General features: G+C 32.1%; 2 protein-coding genes across 3 annotated transcripts; one reads left to right on the forward strand and one right to left on the reverse strand.

The window, feature by feature from the left end:
- Positions 1-1920: 1920 nt before the first annotated feature.
- Positions 1921-7946, reverse strand: LOC120084461 ((6-4)DNA photolyase). Its single transcript, XM_039040244.1, has 14 exons — positions 7465-7946; positions 7291-7362; positions 6534-6614; positions 6220-6399; positions 6077-6148; positions 5711-5797; positions 5462-5560; positions 5300-5383; positions 4488-4574; positions 4293-4364; positions 4087-4200; positions 3672-3759; positions 3249-3344; positions 1921-2431 (listed from the first exon to the last, which is right to left on the reverse strand). Exons 1-14 carry the CDS (start codon positions 7819-7821, stop codon positions 2235-2237), a joined length of 1686 nt encoding a protein of 561 aa, XP_038896172.1. The 5' UTR covers positions 7822-7946; the 3' UTR covers positions 1921-2234.
- A 1400-nt stretch (positions 7947-9346) lies between these two features.
- LOC120086627 lies at positions 9347-11179 on the forward strand. Of its 2 annotated transcripts, none has more exons than XM_039043365.1 (3): positions 9347-9484; positions 9989-10418; positions 10510-11179. In XM_039043365.1, the coding sequence occupies exons 2-3, from the start codon at positions 10026-10028 to the stop codon at positions 11167-11169; spliced, it is 1053 nt and encodes a 350-aa protein (XP_038899293.1). In that variant the 5' UTR covers positions 9347-9484; positions 9989-10025; the 3' UTR covers positions 11170-11179. The 2 variants fall into 2 exon arrangements, with proteins under 2 accessions (XP_038899293.1, XP_038899294.1); XM_039043366.1 differs by having other exon boundaries at positions 10007-10418.
- The last annotated feature ends 8851 nt before the right edge of the window (positions 11180-20030 follow it).

Here is a 20030-nt window from a genome sequence, read left to right on the forward strand (position 1 = left end):
TCAAGTATATTATATTTCTTGACACGGAAATTGTGTCAAGAATTATTTCTCTTGACGTTTTTACAGTATCAAGTTATGAAATTATACTTAACAGTCGAATAGATGACGCTTTTATTAGCGTCAAGTATACCCTCTACTTGACATTGGAAAAACGTCAAGTAATCCAATTTCTGTAGTAGTGAAATGACCAACTGAAGTCCATTGTTGATTTGCCGAAAGAGCAGCGTGCAACAGAGGTTGAGCTACGTGTCAAGGTTATGAATGGACTTAACGATATTCTAGAATTGCAAACCCAACAAAAGGTAAAGCTTATGAATATCGTATTCCGCAATGTACACAAGAGAGTTTTTTGTCTGTTCCAACAGATATGAAATTAGAGTATTGCGATATTTTTCTTCTAGATAACGCCTAACCAATTATTTTCATCACCTGCTTTTCCATGTTTGATTTGGACATATCTAAATTATGGCTTATACTTTATAATATTTTTTATGTTTCAATCCAAACTATTTAATGGACATGAATGTGATTTGGTTTTCTTTTTTTGCTGTTTGTGAAATTTCTCTATCTCTTCATACATTGATGTGTTGGGCAATGATTAGTATCCTTTGAAGAGAATGAAATTGTATTTGTTGCACGCTCACGAAGTTTGATACGTCAAACATGGTTAAAATTGGTGGTATGAAGACAATGCAACGTTCAACACATTTTATACAAATTGGTGGAAAAAACAATTTTATTTAGGTTCGTAAAAATATGATATTTCATTTAATTTTTTTTCTTCGATATATGAAAAAGTATAATCAATTGTGATATATACTAAGATAATATGCATTTAATTTACATCCTATTATAACTGGCTATTATAATAATCTGCAGTACAGATTATTATAACCCGTACTATAAAAACCTTCACACCAAACACAAACTATTATACCACATACTATATAACCTACACACCAAACACAAATATTATACCACAGATTATAATAACATGCACTCCAAACACAGACTATTATAACACAAAATAAAATAATCTGCACCACAAACACAAACTATTATAACCAACAGAGTATTATAACTCACAGACTATAATAAACACTGACTATTATAACGCACTCAACACCTCAAATGCCCCCTTAGGGAGTGTTTGAGGCAAGAATTGTCCTAAGATTATAATAATCACCTCTAGCTACAATAAATAATATTTTGTATTCCCTAATTAACTATAGTTAACACTGTTTTAAAATCCCTATTTGTTACCGTATTTACTATTTACTATAATTTTTACTATTTTACATTCATCATTTTTTTTATTCTTTGCTACAGTATTTACTATTTCCTTCTCAAACTAAAATAGTTTACAACTCAAACACATACTATTCTAACTCAAACTAAAATAATCTACACTCTAAACATAAACTATTATAACTCAACTATAATAACCTAGGACTATAATAAACTACTCATTGCCCTAAACACCATCTTAAAAGTTAACTAATTTTTTATATATAAAATTAAATTTTTGACTAAATCGTCTAAAAATATTTGTGACTAGTACATTCCTATCGAACTTTTCAACCATTCTAATTAGACAAAATTTTAAATGTAAAGACCTCTCAAACATAAAATGGAAAGTTTAAAATAGAACTATTTTCAAATATAGTAAAATGAGCTAATTTATTTATAAATATAACAAAATATCACCGTCTATCGATAATAGAAGTGATGGACATTGTAGTGCTTATTACTATATATCACTTCTATCACTGATAGACGATGACGTTTGGTTATATTTAAAAATATTTCAAACATTTTTACCATTTAAAATAATTACCCTATGAAGTATTGGATGAATTGAAATTTTAAGCCCCCTCTTAATTCATTAATTCAAAATAATGTCTATAAGTCAACGTCCCGACACAAACTACAACAGACTCTCCAAATAAGATAGAAGGGAAGAAACACCCACCACATTTCAATCATTTTAATTTTACTGTGATGGAAATTTTGAATAAAGACATGTTTGGATTAACTTATCAAGTACTTAAAAATACTTTTTTAAACTTAACAACACTTTTTAAATACTTAAAAGAGTCAATCTAAACAAGCTCTAAGTTAGTCCAGTGCGAAGCTACTAATCATCGTCCATTGATCTCCGTTAACTTGAAGGATTAAAGAAGATGGAGTTGGACCATAACTTCCCACAACCTAGGGTTAGCAGAAAAGAAGCACTATTGTGGCTGAATCCAGTCAATGAGTGTTTGTCTTTTCCGTTTTGTTTGAACCTTTTGACTTTGTTCCTCCTCTGAACTTCTTTTCAAGTTCTCCAAATCTTCTTCACTTATCAAACCCTTCAATCTTTTGTTTAGTTCGTATGCTTCACCCATCTTTTTTCTGCATTCTTTGATAGCTATATCATGTGACACCACTGAAAAAGAAAGATGGTAGAACATGAGCAATTGAAGAGGCGATCGAACCCAATCAACCAAAAGAAAACGAATCCTTACCTCAGGAAGATGCAGCAAAATTCGAAGTGTAATAAAAATTACTCATTTTATCCATCTACCTAAATTCAATATCATCACTCAACTTCTTGAGAACACATACTTGATCGTATTAGACTACGGATTTGTTTGGACTAACTAGAGATAAAAATGTCATGACTTAAAAAAGTCATTTTTAATTAATCTTTTTTTATTAAAAAGAGCTTAAAATACATTTTGAAAGTGTTTCAAAAGCTATTTTGAGCGGTTGCCAAAAACTTCAATTGTTTCTAAAATGACTTATTTCCAAAATCTAACACTTGAAAAGTTAAACCAAACACATCTGTATTTTGACTTATTTTCAAAATTACATACATCTTTTGACAAGACCAATTCGATAAAAGATTGCTTTGAGAAGTAAGCTCTTGCAAGACGCTGTCAATAGTCGGCTTGCTTGCAGAGATTAATATATGTAATGACCAATTATATACAGGGGAATGAAGAGAGAATGTCCCTACAAGTATATGGAGACAGTTGATATGGACCATATGGCAATCAGAATAGAGGAATAGACAAAACTAATAAAATGGATTTTGGACGATTTAAGGAGATGTTCTGAGAGCTACTGTAGTCCACTGCCAGTTACAGGTTTTGCCCCTTTCAAATACTGTTTGCTGTTTATTCCTAAAAGCTATGATATGTAATGCTTCCGATCAAAAGGGATAAATAATGATTAACCGAAATAGCTGTCACAGAACTAACCTGGTTTTGGGTAATCTTTACCAATGATGCATTTTGCTTTCTTTTGAATGCTAAGAGGAGCTGTCCATGGTTCATATATGTACTGCTTGGGCATATCTATCAATCAAAAAGTTGAATTTTATAACGACAAAATAGAGCACAACATCAATCATGATGGAAGATGAGGCATTTATAATATGCTAAAGAAATTGTTTTCAAATCATTATATTCTTTCTTTTTCTTTTTGAAAACTACTATTTACGAGCATGCGATTATGTGAATTCAACATATTTATCCTAGAAAGACAGAAAGACAGTATAACACTACAATAAATAGAATTTTTTACACAAAAAAACATTTTAAAAATAAACAGTAGGAAAATTGTACAATATTAAAAAACAGAAACTGTTCAAATTATAGTTTCCAAACAAACCCTTTCTTTACCTTTTAATACTGGAAGAAAATGCCTAATGAAGTCACCGTTCGGGTCATACTTCTTTCCGAATGTGACAGGAGAGTATATACGATTATACTGTCAGCCAAAGACAACCAGCAAGATCGATAAATGTATGAGTGAAGTAATATAACAAAAAGAGAGAATTATGAATTCTAGCATTTTCTGAAGAATTGACCCAGATGATCCAGCAAGTAAAAACAATTCGCTAAATTTAAAGCCACGAGTCCGCTTAATGCGTACAACACTCCAAGCCAGTATAATTTCATGTTACCTCATAATGGTGATAGAGGATACATGTTATGCTTTTATGAGCAACAATTGATGGATGAAGTTCCCAACAAAAGAAGGGGGCAAAAAACTAAGATTCTAACATCAAGACAGTTACTGAGGCATGAATCAAACCTGATAAAAAAATGATGAGCACGATAACCACAACCAATTTGCATTATTAATGGCCCAATCTGAATCAATCAGAAGCCTCTCGAACACATCACGTCCTTTCTCCCAATGAACAAACTAAATGCAGAGGGAGAAAATGAAAATATAATATAATGACATCAAGATAACTAGAATTCAATGCCTAACATTTCCCAAGCTAAGTCACTTACCAGATCTCCGCGAGTTAGGAAACATGCAACACAATGTCGTGCTAGGTGGTGCATCCAACCCCATTTACGAAGCTATAACAAAAAAAAAAAATAATAATAATAATAATAACTGTTTTGCTATCATATGACCAGGTAGAACTTTCTCACCTGCACTATATATATAGATAGTAATGTTAAAGGATAAACCAGACTAACCTGAACCATGATAGCATCAATCCAAGGAAATCCCGTCCTTGCATCTCTCCAAGCTGCCAAGAGTTCTTTATCATCCTTCCAAGGTATCTACATATTCATTTTATCCAATTTAGCACATACAACCTTAAGTAAACAACATAATCCTACCAGGTCCTCTTGTTGCCTCCCTGTTAATGTCAGGCCTGATATTTGAAAAGTCATAAATGTCCTTTCACAACTCTACTTATTCAGTAGCAACTAGATTCAGGTCAATCTCCTCAAATTATTGATAAACTACACTTACAGGATGGTTCCCTAATTATGCATAGCCTACTTCTACTTTATCCAATGACAAAAAGCACTTGGAGATCTTAAACCGTTGATGACATCGAAGTCTTGCATATCCGTAATATTGAAGCTAAAATATTTCAATGCATGTTGGGACAAATACTGTTGGAATTTGAGAAATCTTTTAAACGAAGAGAAACTAGAGTTCTATTGCAGTTGTATGCTAATCCACAAGAAAAATCCATCAAACTTAAAATCAGATGCAAGGTTATTGATCTGAAATGCTGGAACCAGCTTCACCGTGAAAGATTAGAGTTCATATCCTACTGAATTGTGAATATATAGTCCATTCACTTCTTGCATGCAGGCTACAATTATATGCATTGAAAGCAGGCTACAATTATGTGCAATATCACAGTCAGCACCAGAACTTATCTCAAAGGAGGAAGTCAGAGATGTATAATTAAGTATCTAGTTCACTGGCAAAAAGATTGGGCAAGGTCCTTAATTCAGATGAAGGGAAGAGATGTTTAATTATCAGCTACCTGTTTGCATATTCTATTATCCTTCATATGATCAAAATTAGGTGTTCCAAAAGCTGCTGTATAGAAAAATTCCCGCCATAAGAGCTGTCCAGGAAGACGAATATTGTTACTACACAGTCACCATGACATTAATTACATGTCTGATAGCCACAACTAACCAACCTGTCCCACAAGGGAAACTGGAGGTGATGTATGCCCTTTGACATTTTTATAAATTTCTTGAACACGTTGGTAGAAGTACCTGGAAGAGAGACATCCAAACTGCCATAAAAATTAAAAAAAAAGTTGGTGTTGGTGTTGGGGGGGTTGAAGGGATGTGTGGGGTGTTGGGGGCTCATTATTACATAATTAGACTGGGAAAAAAATAGCAAACTTACAAATCAATGACAAAAATATTAACAATTCACTCACTTTCAGATAGGGCGATAGGACTGTTGTTGCTGGCTTTAAAAATGCAGATGGATCACCTTTGGGTTTCTCAAACTTTGCCACCCAGTCCTGCAAAATTCCAATTAAGAAACCTAGCACATTCATTACTGAATTACCCAAATAGCTATCCATTTACTAGGTTGTCTACAGTTGGTTTGCTTATCTAAAGGTATTGTTGATGAATTTAGGTGTCTTGCCAAATGGTAATTCCCAAAATATCATTTTTTTCTCTTTTTCTTGTTATCACAAAACAATTACAATGAGATAATGAGATTAAAAGAGAGAGAGAGAGGATCCCTGGAGATGTGGAAGCTTAAAACCTGAAAGAATTTTCAAAAGGAAGTGTACCTTGTTACTCAATGATTCTTCCAGCCTCTTCAAGGCTTCCGTTTCACCTCCTTTAAAAGGAGTCCATTCATCCTGCATAAAACTAATTCTTATAGCACAGTAACAGACAACAGATTCATACTAAAACGTAATGAAGTTCGAACCTTTTCCATGTCTTCATAACCAAGATCTTTAATTGTTGGAACATCAGAAATCTCAGATCTTCGAGTGTCACCAACTGGAGGAAGTGAAGAAATCGTGGTAGACAGAGGGGCACGTGCCCATGAGGGTTCACCAGCAAGTTTTAGGAAGGATTGATAACTCAGCGGAGGACTACCCCCATTCTTCTCAACAACCATCAGTAAAAATTAACCATCGTGAGAGGGAGAAAAAAGGAAACTAACAAACTGACTAATCAACAAATTCCACACAAAAATAATGCTCATGTTCTGATATAAAAAAGAACCTTTAAACTAACCTTTTGGATAATATCTGCCGGATTGAACAAGGTATGGCTCACAGGAGAAAATACTTCAATCCCAGCAGCTGACGCATGGTTCTAAGAGAAAACAGATGGACACAAAATTTCCATCATCAAGACGTCAGAATAATATTTTCCAGAAGTTACCAATAAATTTTCATTTCATTTTCTGGGAATACAACATGAATAGACCCAGAAATTGTTTCACGAGGTGCTAAAGTTAACATTCTAATTATTTCAAGTATGCTGAAAAGTAACAATTAAAGTATAATCTCAATTCTCAAGATTTCAAGAGTAAACTAGGAAAAAAAACTGTAAAATGTTAAGCATTTAATAAAAAACTTTTAAAATTATGAGAAACTAAGGCTCCGTTTGATAACTATTTGATTTCTGAAAAATATACTATTACTTCTACCAATTGATTTCTTTATTTTGTTATCTATTTTTAGGAGTTTTTTCAAAACTAACTCTGTCAAGATTTAAAAAGAAAAAAAATATGGTTTTTATAAACTTATTTTTGTTTTTACTATTCCGTTAAGAATACACATGTTTAGATAAGAAACATGACAAAAAATTATAAGAAAATAAAGCACAATTTAAAAAGAAAAAAAAAAAAAACAAAACAAAACAAATAATTAGAAAACGGGACCTAAGCTGCCGTCCATGATTAGACTCAGAGTACCTGGTCATTCTTACATATTCAAACTCAACTTTAACAATAATCGGCCAACATTAAAAGACGAAAGAAGCTTACTTGAACTCTGATATCTAAAGCTTGATAGTAAGGATCCGTATCATACTCAAAGCAAAGTTTGTTGACATTCCACTGCAGGAAAGCGAATGAATCCACGTACAACAAGTCAATACCAAAAAGCGGAAGCAATAGTAACATCAACTATACCAGTATCCTAAAAATCACTAAATATACCTCTTCCAAGCAGCGGATCAATACCTCACCAGGCTCCCCATGTAGAATCAACAAGCGCGAGCCGAGCTTCTTGAGGTTCAAATCCAGGTCCACAAGACTCTCAAGAAGGAAACGAATGCGGTTCAATCCAGCCCTAGATGATCCAGGGGAAAACGCAGAGGGATCAGGCTCCATATAATGCGGATCGATTACGAAAACGGGATAGAGAAAATTGACGTCCTTGGCCGCATATTCAAGCGCCGGATTGTCGTGAATCCGTATTCCCTTCCGAAACCACATCAAAGAATTCGAACCGGACGCCATTAACTTGCTTGAATTCGAACAGTGAAGAGAAAATGGTTGAATCGCTGCTCTCATTGAAACTGAATTCGGAGTTTCGTGTTGGTGATGACTTTCGCGCCCAAAAGCGCTGGGGAATTTTGTGTTTGTTTGCTAACGTGCGCACATGGAGTAAAACGGCAACGTTTTGCTGTGGGAGTGAGCCTAAAATGCGTGGGAGGCGTAGGGTAAATAAGACGACACGTCGTATCATTTTGAGATGGACGGTTTTATGGTTATAAATTCTTTGACGTTAGAGGATATGCGATTGCCACGTCGCAACTTTTCCGGACACTTTATTTTCAAATAAATTTAGTTTCTTTTTTATTTACACCAAAATAAATTTACAGTTATTGGATATTTTTTAATTACATTTTTAAAAAAAATAAATATGTGTGTTGTGAATCCAACCACTCATTTTTAGGTTAATTGTAGAACAACTATGTACATTTTGATTCGAATATTACAAATTTAATGAAAATATTTTGTAAAGTTTAAAGATTAAATTAATGAGCTTATTTTAAAATTGAAGATTAATTACTAACTAACGGATTCATGGATCTTATTAAAGTCTCTTTTTTCAGTGGAGAGACTATCTCGATTGTGTATGAGATTATTATAATGTTACATTCTCCCATGTGAGGCAGAGCCACCAAATATTGGTTGATCTTGCGTCTAAGGCGTTGGAAGAGCAAACTTATTGTCTTCTTTAAATTTCTTATCCCAAGTGGTCTAATTGTCATGTGACACAATATGTTATTTTGTATGTGGTCTGTTTGATGTTAAAAAAAATCCGAATGGACAAATCTGCATAAATATTTTATTTTCCTTTGATTTTTTAGTTGAACCTCATATCATATAAAATTAGTTAGGTCGGATTAACTAACACATTACTAAGTTGGTTACATGCAATCAAAAAATAGAAAATTTAAATCTCATTCCACTGGTCCTTGAACTCAAAAAATTGGTTAGATCAAAAATACCATTTCATTTTTCTATCACATCAACACCAATATATTTCTTTCTTCCATAACTCTATAGTAAGACTTGATTTTTTTATTTTTTATTTTTTGAAAAAAAATAATGAATAGCAATCCAAGGATCATTCATCTTTCTCAGCCCCAACCATATGTAAAAGTCCATTAGAAAAATCAACAGTTCAACAATAAGAAGAATAATAAAACAAAGTATAATCGACTAAATTATAGATCACTCTATTACAACTTCGAGAAAGATAATTCAAATCCACCATACTTTAACTATACATCAAATAAAAAGCTTCAGCAAAAATCACCCAAAAAGAGAAAAAAGTGAACTCATACAACTATAAAGATTAGGAAACTTAGAACATTAAAAAATTGTTAAATATAAATACAAAATTAAAACCAACCTGAAAAGAGTTATATTGACAATGAACCTAAAATGTAACTAAGCTCAGAATGAGAATTGGGCCGAAGCCCACATCTAAGGCCTACGGTAGAGGCCCAAATGGTTTGGCCGCCAAGCGACCAAGGAAATTAGATTGCGATTTATTCGGGACAGTCCCTACCACGGCACCACCGTATTACTCCCAATTGGTTTAGGAATTTAAACTTGTTTTTATAATTAACTCTTTGCTCATAAAATCTCTCACAAACTCTTTGATTTTCACTCAATTTGAAGAATTTCTTAGCAAGATTCAGAGCTTAATTCTTCTCTCCAGGTATTGATCGCTTTTTCTGCCTCTAAATTTGTTGTTTCTTAATCTTTTATTTTCCTTTCGTTTTACCATTCAATCATTCGATTTCAGCTCTCTCTTTACTTCAATTCCGCATTTGATTTACTTTGATTCCGTTAATTTTCTGCGTTGTGAACTTTCTCTGGTTAAAGCTTTGTTCTTCTTTTTGAATTTGTCGTTTACATTGTATAGGGAAATTATACTTATTGTGCCATTCTATCTGGTTCCATCTGTACTTTTTTTGTCTTGCTGAATGATGTTAAAGATTTCCCATTAACGAAAGATGTAAATCCGTCGAAAAATCAAATATACGATATGATATTGTCCACTTTAACACAAGCCCTTGTGATTTTGATTTTTGGTTCGAACCCATTAGAGATATTGTCCCTCACATTTATACCAATGAACCAATGATCTTCCATTAGAACATTGGTTAAACTTCCTGAAAAACATTATTGATTATTGATTTTTAAAATTTTATCTTTACAGCTTTGCATTTCGTTTTAGGATTAGGATCGTAGGAAGTATGAGACTAAGGAAGGGGGATCAAGTTGAGGTGTTGAGCAAGGAGGCGGCTTCGAGTGGTTCATGGAGTTGTGCTGAAATTCTTTCTGATAATGACCATTTTTGGTATAACGTAAGATATTTGTCTGTGGAGGAAACAGTCGAGAGGGTACCGAGGATCGCGATACGACCATGTCCTCCCCCCGTTGAACGCACAAATATTTGGTTTGTTGGTGATCTTGCTGAAGCATTCCACAATTCTTCATGGAAACAAGCAAAAATAATGAAGATTGTTGGGGTTGATTGCTATATAGTAAGACTACTTGGATCACCTAATTTAGACATATCGGTTAGCCAATCTAATCTGAGAATGCGACAGGCTTGGCATGATGGAAAATGGTTTCTCTTACAGAAGGTACATTGCCTAACAAGTTCAGACTAACTTGCCTTAACCCTTTTCGTAACTTCCCTTAACAAGTTCATCTCATATGTTGTTTCTTTGACAGGGCATTGAAGATTTGGGTTCGTCTAGAAATAGGCAGACAGAGCCAAACCTGATGAAAAACAAGGATCAACAGCCGGCGGTGACGCTTCCTACCGGATCTCGTAAGAGGCCATTGCCTTGTCAACCCATAAATCAAAATCTATCTATCTGGAGAAGGAAAGTCGGTTCGCCTTCATTAACACAAGAGTTAAAGAAATCAAACTCTCCTATTGAAAATACTAATGTCACTACAAGCAATGCTGGTTTGAGGGAGGGCAACCTTGTTTCAAGAACCTCAACCCACATTCACACAGATAGTTGTGTATCTTCTGTTGGTAGTAACAGTTTCACTAATGATTCTTTCAAGAAGCCGTTTATTTCTATGGCTCGTCGTGGTAAAAAAGACGAAGATACGGATTATTACAGTGATGCTGAATCATCTACAGGAAGGGAACATGAGGAAGAAGACTCATGCTCCTATGAGGAAGTATTAGCTAAATTCCACAGGTCAGAGTTAAGTGTATTTCGTTCTTTTATTAGAGCATTGTATGCTTCTGGACCTTTAAGTTGGGAAGATGAAGTAGAGATTTCAAATATTCGTGCTTTACTTCACATATCTAATGATGAATATTTGTTAGAGCTGAGAGATTTAATCTCTACTAATAAAAAGACATCTGTATGATTTATTGGAATGTCTATTTTTTGTTTCCAATTTTAGTTTTTGTATTTTTTTGACATCATTCTTTGCGGCAAATTTTGTCATTTGGAAACTTGGAGAGTACCCAATTCATTTGTATATATATACCATTTGAAATCCAAGAGGTCGGAAGTTCAATCTACCGCTCTGTAATTATTGTACTAAAAAAATATATATAATTTGGAGAGAGAAATTTAAGAGATAAAAGAAGTTAAAATGATTTTTTTTAAAAGAAAGGGAAAATTTTGTTTTTTAGAGATTAAAAAATAATTGATAAATGAAATGAGTAAATCACAGCGGATTACAAGAAAGATCGTCGATCACATAATAAAATAGAAAGACAATAAACCCTTAAAAAACAAAAAAAAAAAAAAAAAAAAAAAAAAAAAAAAACTGAGTATCCAATACTGCCGAGCAAAGGAGCCATGGCCAAGATGGCGATTCAGACGGTCAATAACACATAAAACACCATGAAGGTGAAACCGTGGAGATGTCCACGGGACAGGGCCGTCATCCTCATTCTCACTCTCCATTTCATTCTCCATCTCCGTGAAATTACTCACGGGGATCGAGGCCGCCATCCCCGTCCCCACTCCCTATTTCATTCCATTATTCACGGGGATCGGGGCGGGGATTCCCTGCGGAGAATTTTTTCCCGTTATTTTTTTTAAATGCTAATTAATTTAAATCAATGTAAACAAATTTTAATTAAAATTTTAATTAAATAATTAATTTTATCACTAAATTGTTTATTATGGTTAGTTTTATATGAAAATTTGAATTTAAAGATAAATTACTCAAATTTTTAGCTAATTAATTTTTTAGTAAAAAGAAATAAATATAAATCAAATTATTCACATATATAATCTAAATTTAAACATATTCATTATTTTTCCCTATAAATAATCAAATTTAAAATTCAAAAGTAATATTTATATAATAATAATAATATGACATTAGATAACTATACTAAATAAATATGTAAAAGCTAATCGAGCCAGGGCCGAGGTCGAGGGCAGGGATGAAGAATGCATTTCCAGTCCCTGTCCCCGTTTAGCTCAAGGAGAATTTTTTTCCTCCACTCCCTCCCCCATTCCCGGTCTAATCGAGGAATCCCCGCAGGGAAATTGGACATCTCTAGGTAAAAGTTGTGAGTAAATGATAGTTTAAATACTAATTTAATCCCTATATTTTTATCTTTGTCTTGTTTTTGTCCTTATACTTTTAAAATTGTCATTTTTGTTCCTATACTACTAACTTTGGCTCATTTTGGTCTCTATATCAGTTATGATACTTTCAACTTTGGTTCATTTTGGTCTTAAACTTTCAAAAAGTGACCATTTTGATAAAAATAAAAAAAGAAAAAAGAAAAAAGAAAAAAAAAAGAAAGAAAGAAAGAAAAAAAAAAATGCAATTGTTTTAAATGACAAAACTACTAAAAATATTTTTAAATAAAGCTGAATGTCATTATCTATCATATAGAAAGTGTCAATCAATGAATAGTGACATTTTTCTATATTGTAAATAAGTTGCCTCATTTTACTATAATTCAAAATAGTTCAATGAAAAATGAAGGGACCAAATTGGAAACTTTCTAAAAGCATGAGGTCTAAAATGAACTAAGTTTTAAAAGCACAATGACGAAAATGAACATTTGAAGGTAGGGACTAAAATGAACCAAAGTTAAAAGTATATGAACCAAAATAAGCATTATATTAGAGAAATAAATATAAACTAGACAAATAAAAAATTATGGTGAGAAAAAATTAGAAAAAGAAAAATAATACATTTTTGGTTCCTAGGTTTTGGGTCTAGTTTTTATTTGGTCCCTAAGTTTCAAAATGTTACACTTTTAGTCATCAAGAGGGCGTTTGGAGCAAAGATTATCCATTGACTATAATAACCACCTCTCACTATAGTAAATACTATTTTGTACTCCCCAATCAACTACAATCAATACTATTTCAAAACTCTCGTTTGCTACAGTTTTTACTATTTCACATTCATCGTTTTTTTATTCTTTGCTACGATATTTACTATTTCTTTCTCAAATTAAAATAATTTACACCTCAAACACATATTATTACAACTCAAACTAAAATAATCTACAATCCAAACACAAACTATTATAACCCAAGTATAATAACCTATAACTGTAGTAATCAATTTCTTGCCCCAAATGTCCCCTAAGTTTTAAATTTTGATTTTAGTTCAGTCTCTAAGATTTAAAATGCTACAATTTAAGATTGAGATGTGAATTTTGTTTCAATTTTAGTTTCTAGATTTCAAGATTCACACTTTTAACCTCGATTTTTTGTTAAATACTCACTTTCAGTCATTAATGTTAATGTTTGATAATTAACTTAAACAAATTATAATTAACTAATTTTACTGAAATGAGTATTTAGTAAAAAATCGACGTTACAAGTGTAAATATTGAAAACTATGGACTAAATAGGAAAAAACTCAAAACTCATAAATTTAAAGATAAAATTATAACATTTTGAAATTTAAGGACTACATTGAAATCAAATTTAAAACTTAATAGTTAAAAGTGTAATATTTTATAAAAACCAAATAGAAACTTTCTAAATTTTAGAGATAAAAAGGGGGAAATTAAAAGGATATTGTACTTTTAGAAACTATTTAGGAAAATATTGTTGTTTTCAAACTATTTGTAAAAATATTGTTGAGGTCGAATTTCAACCCTCGACCTTCCTTTTTTTTTAAAGAAAATATTGTTGTTTTCAAACGGATTATGTCATCTCAACAAGTCTGACTAAATAACGAGCTAATGAATCTCCTTCTTTTTGCCACTGAACTTCCCAATCAAATTCGAGAGCGAGATTATGAGAGACAGCGAGAGTTTGAGAGAGCGAGAGCAAGATTTTGAGCGTGAGCGTGAGCAAGAGCGAGAATACCGTACAAATTTTTCTTTTATTCCTTTTTAATTATTACACATTCCACCTTCTTCTTTCTAATCCTTTATTTTTTTTAAAAAAAAATCCATTTTTATAAAAAAACAAAAAAATATTTATTCTTTTATTTAAACTCTAAAAAGAATAAATTAAAAAAATAATAACTCATAAAAATAAAAAAATGTAAATTAAATATTTCATTTATATAAAAATAATTACAAAAATCAATGTGTCCCACAAGGCGGACGTCATCGATTTCGAGCTAGTTGTCACCGTCGACTTCGAACTCGAGGTTGCTTGGGTTCTTCTTGATGTTGCTCTGGTACCTCTGCAGGCGCTTCATAATATAAATATTCATTCTACTCTCCACGACCCCGACCATGTCCATGCACGTATGAAGACGAAGGACCAGCCTCTGAGTCATAATGTTCTGAACCAAATGCTGGCATCATCATCATCGGACTAACATAATCAGTTTGACTCTGCATCTGCGTCATAGGGGGCAACTCTTCCGAACAGATCCTCTACGTCTAGGAGCTGGTGGAGGAACAATAGGAGTATATCATACATATAATGAATTTCCTCCATATAGCTTTGGTTGTCACTACATATAGCAAGAACCTGGTTTGGATCATTCACAATCTCACGGAATCTACTGTTGTTCGATCTCTGTGAATTATAAAATAATTAGACAATATTTAAATTAAAAAAAATTAGATAATATTCATTCATTTACCAGATGACCCACAGCTGCTCCCGGACAAGTGACGTAGCGCCTTGTGATATTATTATACCAATGAATATATTTTGGAGTGACATCTGTGTCAAACTATTCAAGAGAAACCCCCACTGTAATAAACCTTGCATGATAGTGCCATCACACTACCAAATGTACAACTTTTTTCGGACCAATCTCCAATCCTTAGGTCAATATCATGCAATACGGGTTCAGTATTACAAGGTGATGGGATATCTTGCTGAAAATCGAATTGTCTCATCACCAAGATGCCACTCACCAATGTGAAAACATATGAAAGGACTCATTATCCGCCATATGTTTTGACCATTCGTACAAAAATTAGGCAAAGTATGCACAATAATTTTGTACGGCTCCCAAATAACCTGAAACACAAAATATTATATTAGAGAATATTAAAGACAAATACAGTAAAAATGTGAATAAAATAATCAATTAGATTTAGTGTAATGTACCTGTTCAGGTTAAAACAGATCAAACATGTATCTATATTGGTTGACTACATGTGTGGCTGTCCTAGTCACACAAATTTTATCTCTCCACCTAAATTTTTAAATTGATAGTTTAGAATTTAAATTAACTAGATCAGTGATATAAAAATTAAATTGAATTAAAACAACATACCGAGAACCGTAGGCTCGTCCAACTAACTGAGCGTCATTAACATGATGTAGCTGTGGAACCATTATTGAAAATCGCTCCCAAGCCCATAGATGCAAAAGTATGAGAGGCCTAGCTATCTCTCGAACCTCAGGTCTTGTTGCTTTGCATAGTTGTCTATACAACCATGCCAAGCATGCTCCACCTCATGCCCCGCATCATGAAGGTTAGCTAACAGTGGCAGGAACATCAAGTGAACAAAATGACTTGATTTATCTGAAAATAGACCTCCACCTATCATTTGTAGTATATATGCTCACGCATATCTTATGACAGTTTCCTCGTCTGCATCATCTGTGAGCTCACGAAATTGTGTTTCTAACCATATTAAACTTAACCTCGATCCTTTAATCTTGTTGGCAGGTGGGGTCTCACCGAGGTACAGTCGACAAACTTCTAACTAGTCAGCGTACATCACTTCGGTGACGGGCTCACCGTCAACAGGTAGCCCTAACAACACTTCTATGTCTTGTAGAGTGATAGTGCACTCTCCAACAGACATATGGAATGTATACGTCTCGGGCTTCTATCTCTCGACCAAGGCTGTGATCAGATGCCAGTCCAACTGAATAAATCCTACCTCTCGACGTCTACAAGATATTTCTCCAGTAGTACGAACCCACCATACAACATATGATCGATGAATGGACTGATCGTACAAAACATCGGGATCAACAGGTCCTGGGTTTATCTTGACGCTCCAATGCATCCCTTATTTATGCTCTTCTTTTCTCGAAATAGTTAACGCATTTGAAGAATGTTATCTGAGCAAGAGCATTTATAGGCAACATTCGAGCTCCTTTGAGGACTCCATTTATGCACTCTGATAGATTTGTCGTCACCCACCCATATCTGAATCCTCCATCATGTGCAAGTCCATTGCTCTAAAATAATGTTGTCAAAAAAACTTAGGCAGCTCCGATTTATTCCTTTGATATCTTCAATTGCTTTGTTGAACTTTTGAATTTGAAACTAACACTCGACACGATAAACATAAACTGACACCCGAAAAGTTCACGTTATCACAACGAGATGGATTGGACAGAACTAGCTACTCGACAACGATGTGGATTTTGTAACCCAGTTAGAATATAATCGAAGGAAGTGTCCTTCGTTACTAAGACGGGCTCCAGATAGTTAGGGATTGAATAATAAATATTTTTTTATTTAAATATTCATTTTATTGTATATTCAAATTTTTTTTTTATAATAATCTACTGTATATTCAATTTTTTTTTTTTTTTGTAATCAATTAAAGTTTTACATTATAATAATCTAATATATTCAATTTATAATATAATAATCTAATATATTCAATTTATTCAATTTATTGTCTAATGATTATTCAATTATAGTATAATAATCTAATATATTCAATTTGTTGTCTAATGATTATTCAATTATAGTATAATAATCTAATATATTCAATTTGTTGTCTAATAATTATTCAACTATAATATAATAATCTAATAATCTAATATATTCAATTATAGTCTAATGATTATTCAACTATAGTATAATAATCTAATATATTCAATTTATTGTCTAATGATTATTCAACTATAGTATAATAATCTAATATATTCAACTATAGTCTAATGATTATTCAACTATAGTATAATAATCTAATATATTCAATTATAATCTAATGATTATTAGCTCTTTTTTCTCTTATATATATATATATTTCTATGGAAAGTTCAAATAAAGTGAAGACTCTCGCTATCTCCTAAGATCTCGCTCTCTCAATCTCACTCTCACTCTCTTCTAAGATCTCGCTCTCGCGCGCTCGCTCTCTCTCTCTCTCAATATCTGCTCTCTTTGTTATTGTTGTTATTTTTCCATTGATGATTACTAGCTTTCATTTCTTCTGGAACAATCACAAACACTTTTTTTGATTATGGATCTACTTTTTTGTTTGTAGACAAATCTAATTCGGAATTGTCTTTCATTCCAAGGCATAACTTGTATCCATACGCTTCATATTCGTCTGGAGTTCGCTCCCAGAAATATAGCCATCCCCACCCCCTCACGTCAATCCCACAAGCCTCTATTTAATTCGAAATGATAATAAAATTCATAGGTTGTTAAAAGCAGCTCGAGTACACAGATACATATAGTATACCATCTCATTACTTTATTTCCTCTATGAGGGAAAAAGAAAAGTAATAAACCTGCAATCTCGATAGTGGATGTGTGTCGAAACTTCAACCTTCGACAACCTAAGCAAGATTCGCAAGATTTCCCTTGTCGAGGGTTGAAGTTTCGGCTTATGTATTATTTCCAAGTTTTTCTTTGTTCGTCGAGTTCTCGTTCGACCTCCACATTAGTCGAGTTCTCAACGTTCGACCTCTAGTCTCGAATTCCCAAAACAACAATATTTCTCTAATAAGTTTCAAAACAACAATATTTCTCTAATAAGTTTTAAAAACAACAATATTAATATTAAAGGTCCGATAAAAAAGGTATTTCACACAGAGAAAAATTGCAGTGAGAGAAAAATTTAGATAGAAAAGTTAACGATATTTTTATCTAACAGAAAAAAATAGTAGTGAAAGAAAACTGAGAAGTTTTAAAAATAAATATATTAGGTCAGGGAGATAAGTTGAAGAGAGAAATTTGGAGAAAATATAATGATAGGTATATTGTAAAGCGTAAAATTTCAATTTATCTAGAAATTTCGAGATTTTGAAGGCTTTAAAATTTCTGTAAGGGAGAGTTTTGTTTTCTTCCCCATTTCGACAAAATTTCAAGTAACTTTCAAGAAACTTTGAAATTTCGAACAAATTAGTTTTAAGTTTTTTTCTTTTATTATTTAAATAGAAATCAACTATGTTAGCTCAATTAAATTGATATTCTTTTATGAGAATGCTAACTGAACATAACTATAAATTATTTTTGTTAACGTTCTAATTTTTCTAGTGGAATGGAAATTAACACTATTTTCATAAATATGTGACCTCAATTCTCAAGGTTCTATGAAAAAAAATTGGAGAAAAAACCCATAAGATCTTAAGTATTCCATACGAAATAAGTAGTAGAAATCTCTTCCTTCTTCGCTCTGTCTAAAACTACGAGAAAAGGGTGGGAATTCCTTGCTTTTATTCTTTTTAACCATTTTTTTATTTCAATTAAATATATATATTTTTACAATTCTTAAAATATTTCTAGCACAATTTTCATTTAAATAAAATATTATCAATTTTTCTAATAAAAACAATAATGTACATGTAATTTAAAAACATATAATTAAAATACTAAATTTTCATAATTCATAAAAATTAAAGTTCGACAATTAGAACATTCTATTTTAAATATTACAACATCTAATGAATTAAAGTAATAAAGTCTCAAACTTAAATAATTAAAACATCAATGATTATCCTAACAAGGTCTCCAAAATATATGCAAAAGTTGGGCGGCACAAATTGGCCCCATACTATAAATGGGAAAAAAAAAAAATTTCCCTCTCTCATTCCCCATGTATTAGAGGATTCATCGCCTCAGGATCCGGCCCCGTGGATTTTTTAGACATCTCTAGTCACTCTTAAATCTTTTTAATGTTTTTTTTTTTTGTCATTACAACAAATAAATTACGATAATTTAAATATCTGAATTAAAAAATACGAATTCATGTTAGTTACGATCTAACTCAATTTAGCCCTCACACATTTAAATCATGACATTAGTGACAATGAAGATTTTGAAATTTCTAAAAACTATAAAGACCGGGAGTTAAAACCTTTCAAGACTATTAGGAAGAATGAAAAATTACCTTTTTAGTCTCTAAGTTTACATAATGTATTTTTTTAACTTCCAAACTTTTAAAAACAATGCATTTGATTCATAAATTTTCAAAATATATTTTTTTAGTCCCTTAATTTAAAAAATAAAAAATAAAAGTCCTCAAAAAAAATTTTAAAACTTAGAAAATTATTATTTTTTAATTTAATTTTAGAGAGTATATATATATTTTAAAATTATTTTCTAATTTCAACTGACGTATAATTATTTAAAATTCTTAAATTTTAAGAATAGATGCATTTGATTGCTAATATTTCAAAATTGCCAATTTGATTCATGAGTTTTTAAGAATAGGTTTAAAAGGTCTCTCAATTCAATAAATTATTAAATTTACTCATTAAATTGATTAAATTGCTCATATGGCAAGGTGACATAGAAAAAAATATATATTTTTAATATTTTTCTGTTCTCCCTCTTCCTCTCCCTCCTCTCATCTTCTCTCATGATTCACAACCAAAATATGAAGCAGTCCCATCAATTCCTCTTTTAGTTTGATGCTAATTAAGAAATATTTTTAATATTATTTTTATGGGTGTATCTCCATTTCTTTTAATTTTAATTATGAACTTGTTGTATCTCCCATCTCAATTGGAGTATTATGCAATTTACATCTAGCTGGAATGTAAGTGTATTGATTTTATGGGTCTATCTCAATTCTGAATATAAGATGATGAATTTGTGTAATGATCCGACCTTTTGAGTATTCT

This window comes from Benincasa hispida, chromosome 9 (genome assembly GCF_009727055.1).
Source record: "Benincasa hispida cultivar B227 chromosome 9, ASM972705v1, whole genome shotgun sequence".
In the NCBI taxonomy this organism is placed as follows: Eukaryota; Viridiplantae; Streptophyta; class Magnoliopsida; order Cucurbitales; family Cucurbitaceae; genus Benincasa; species Benincasa hispida.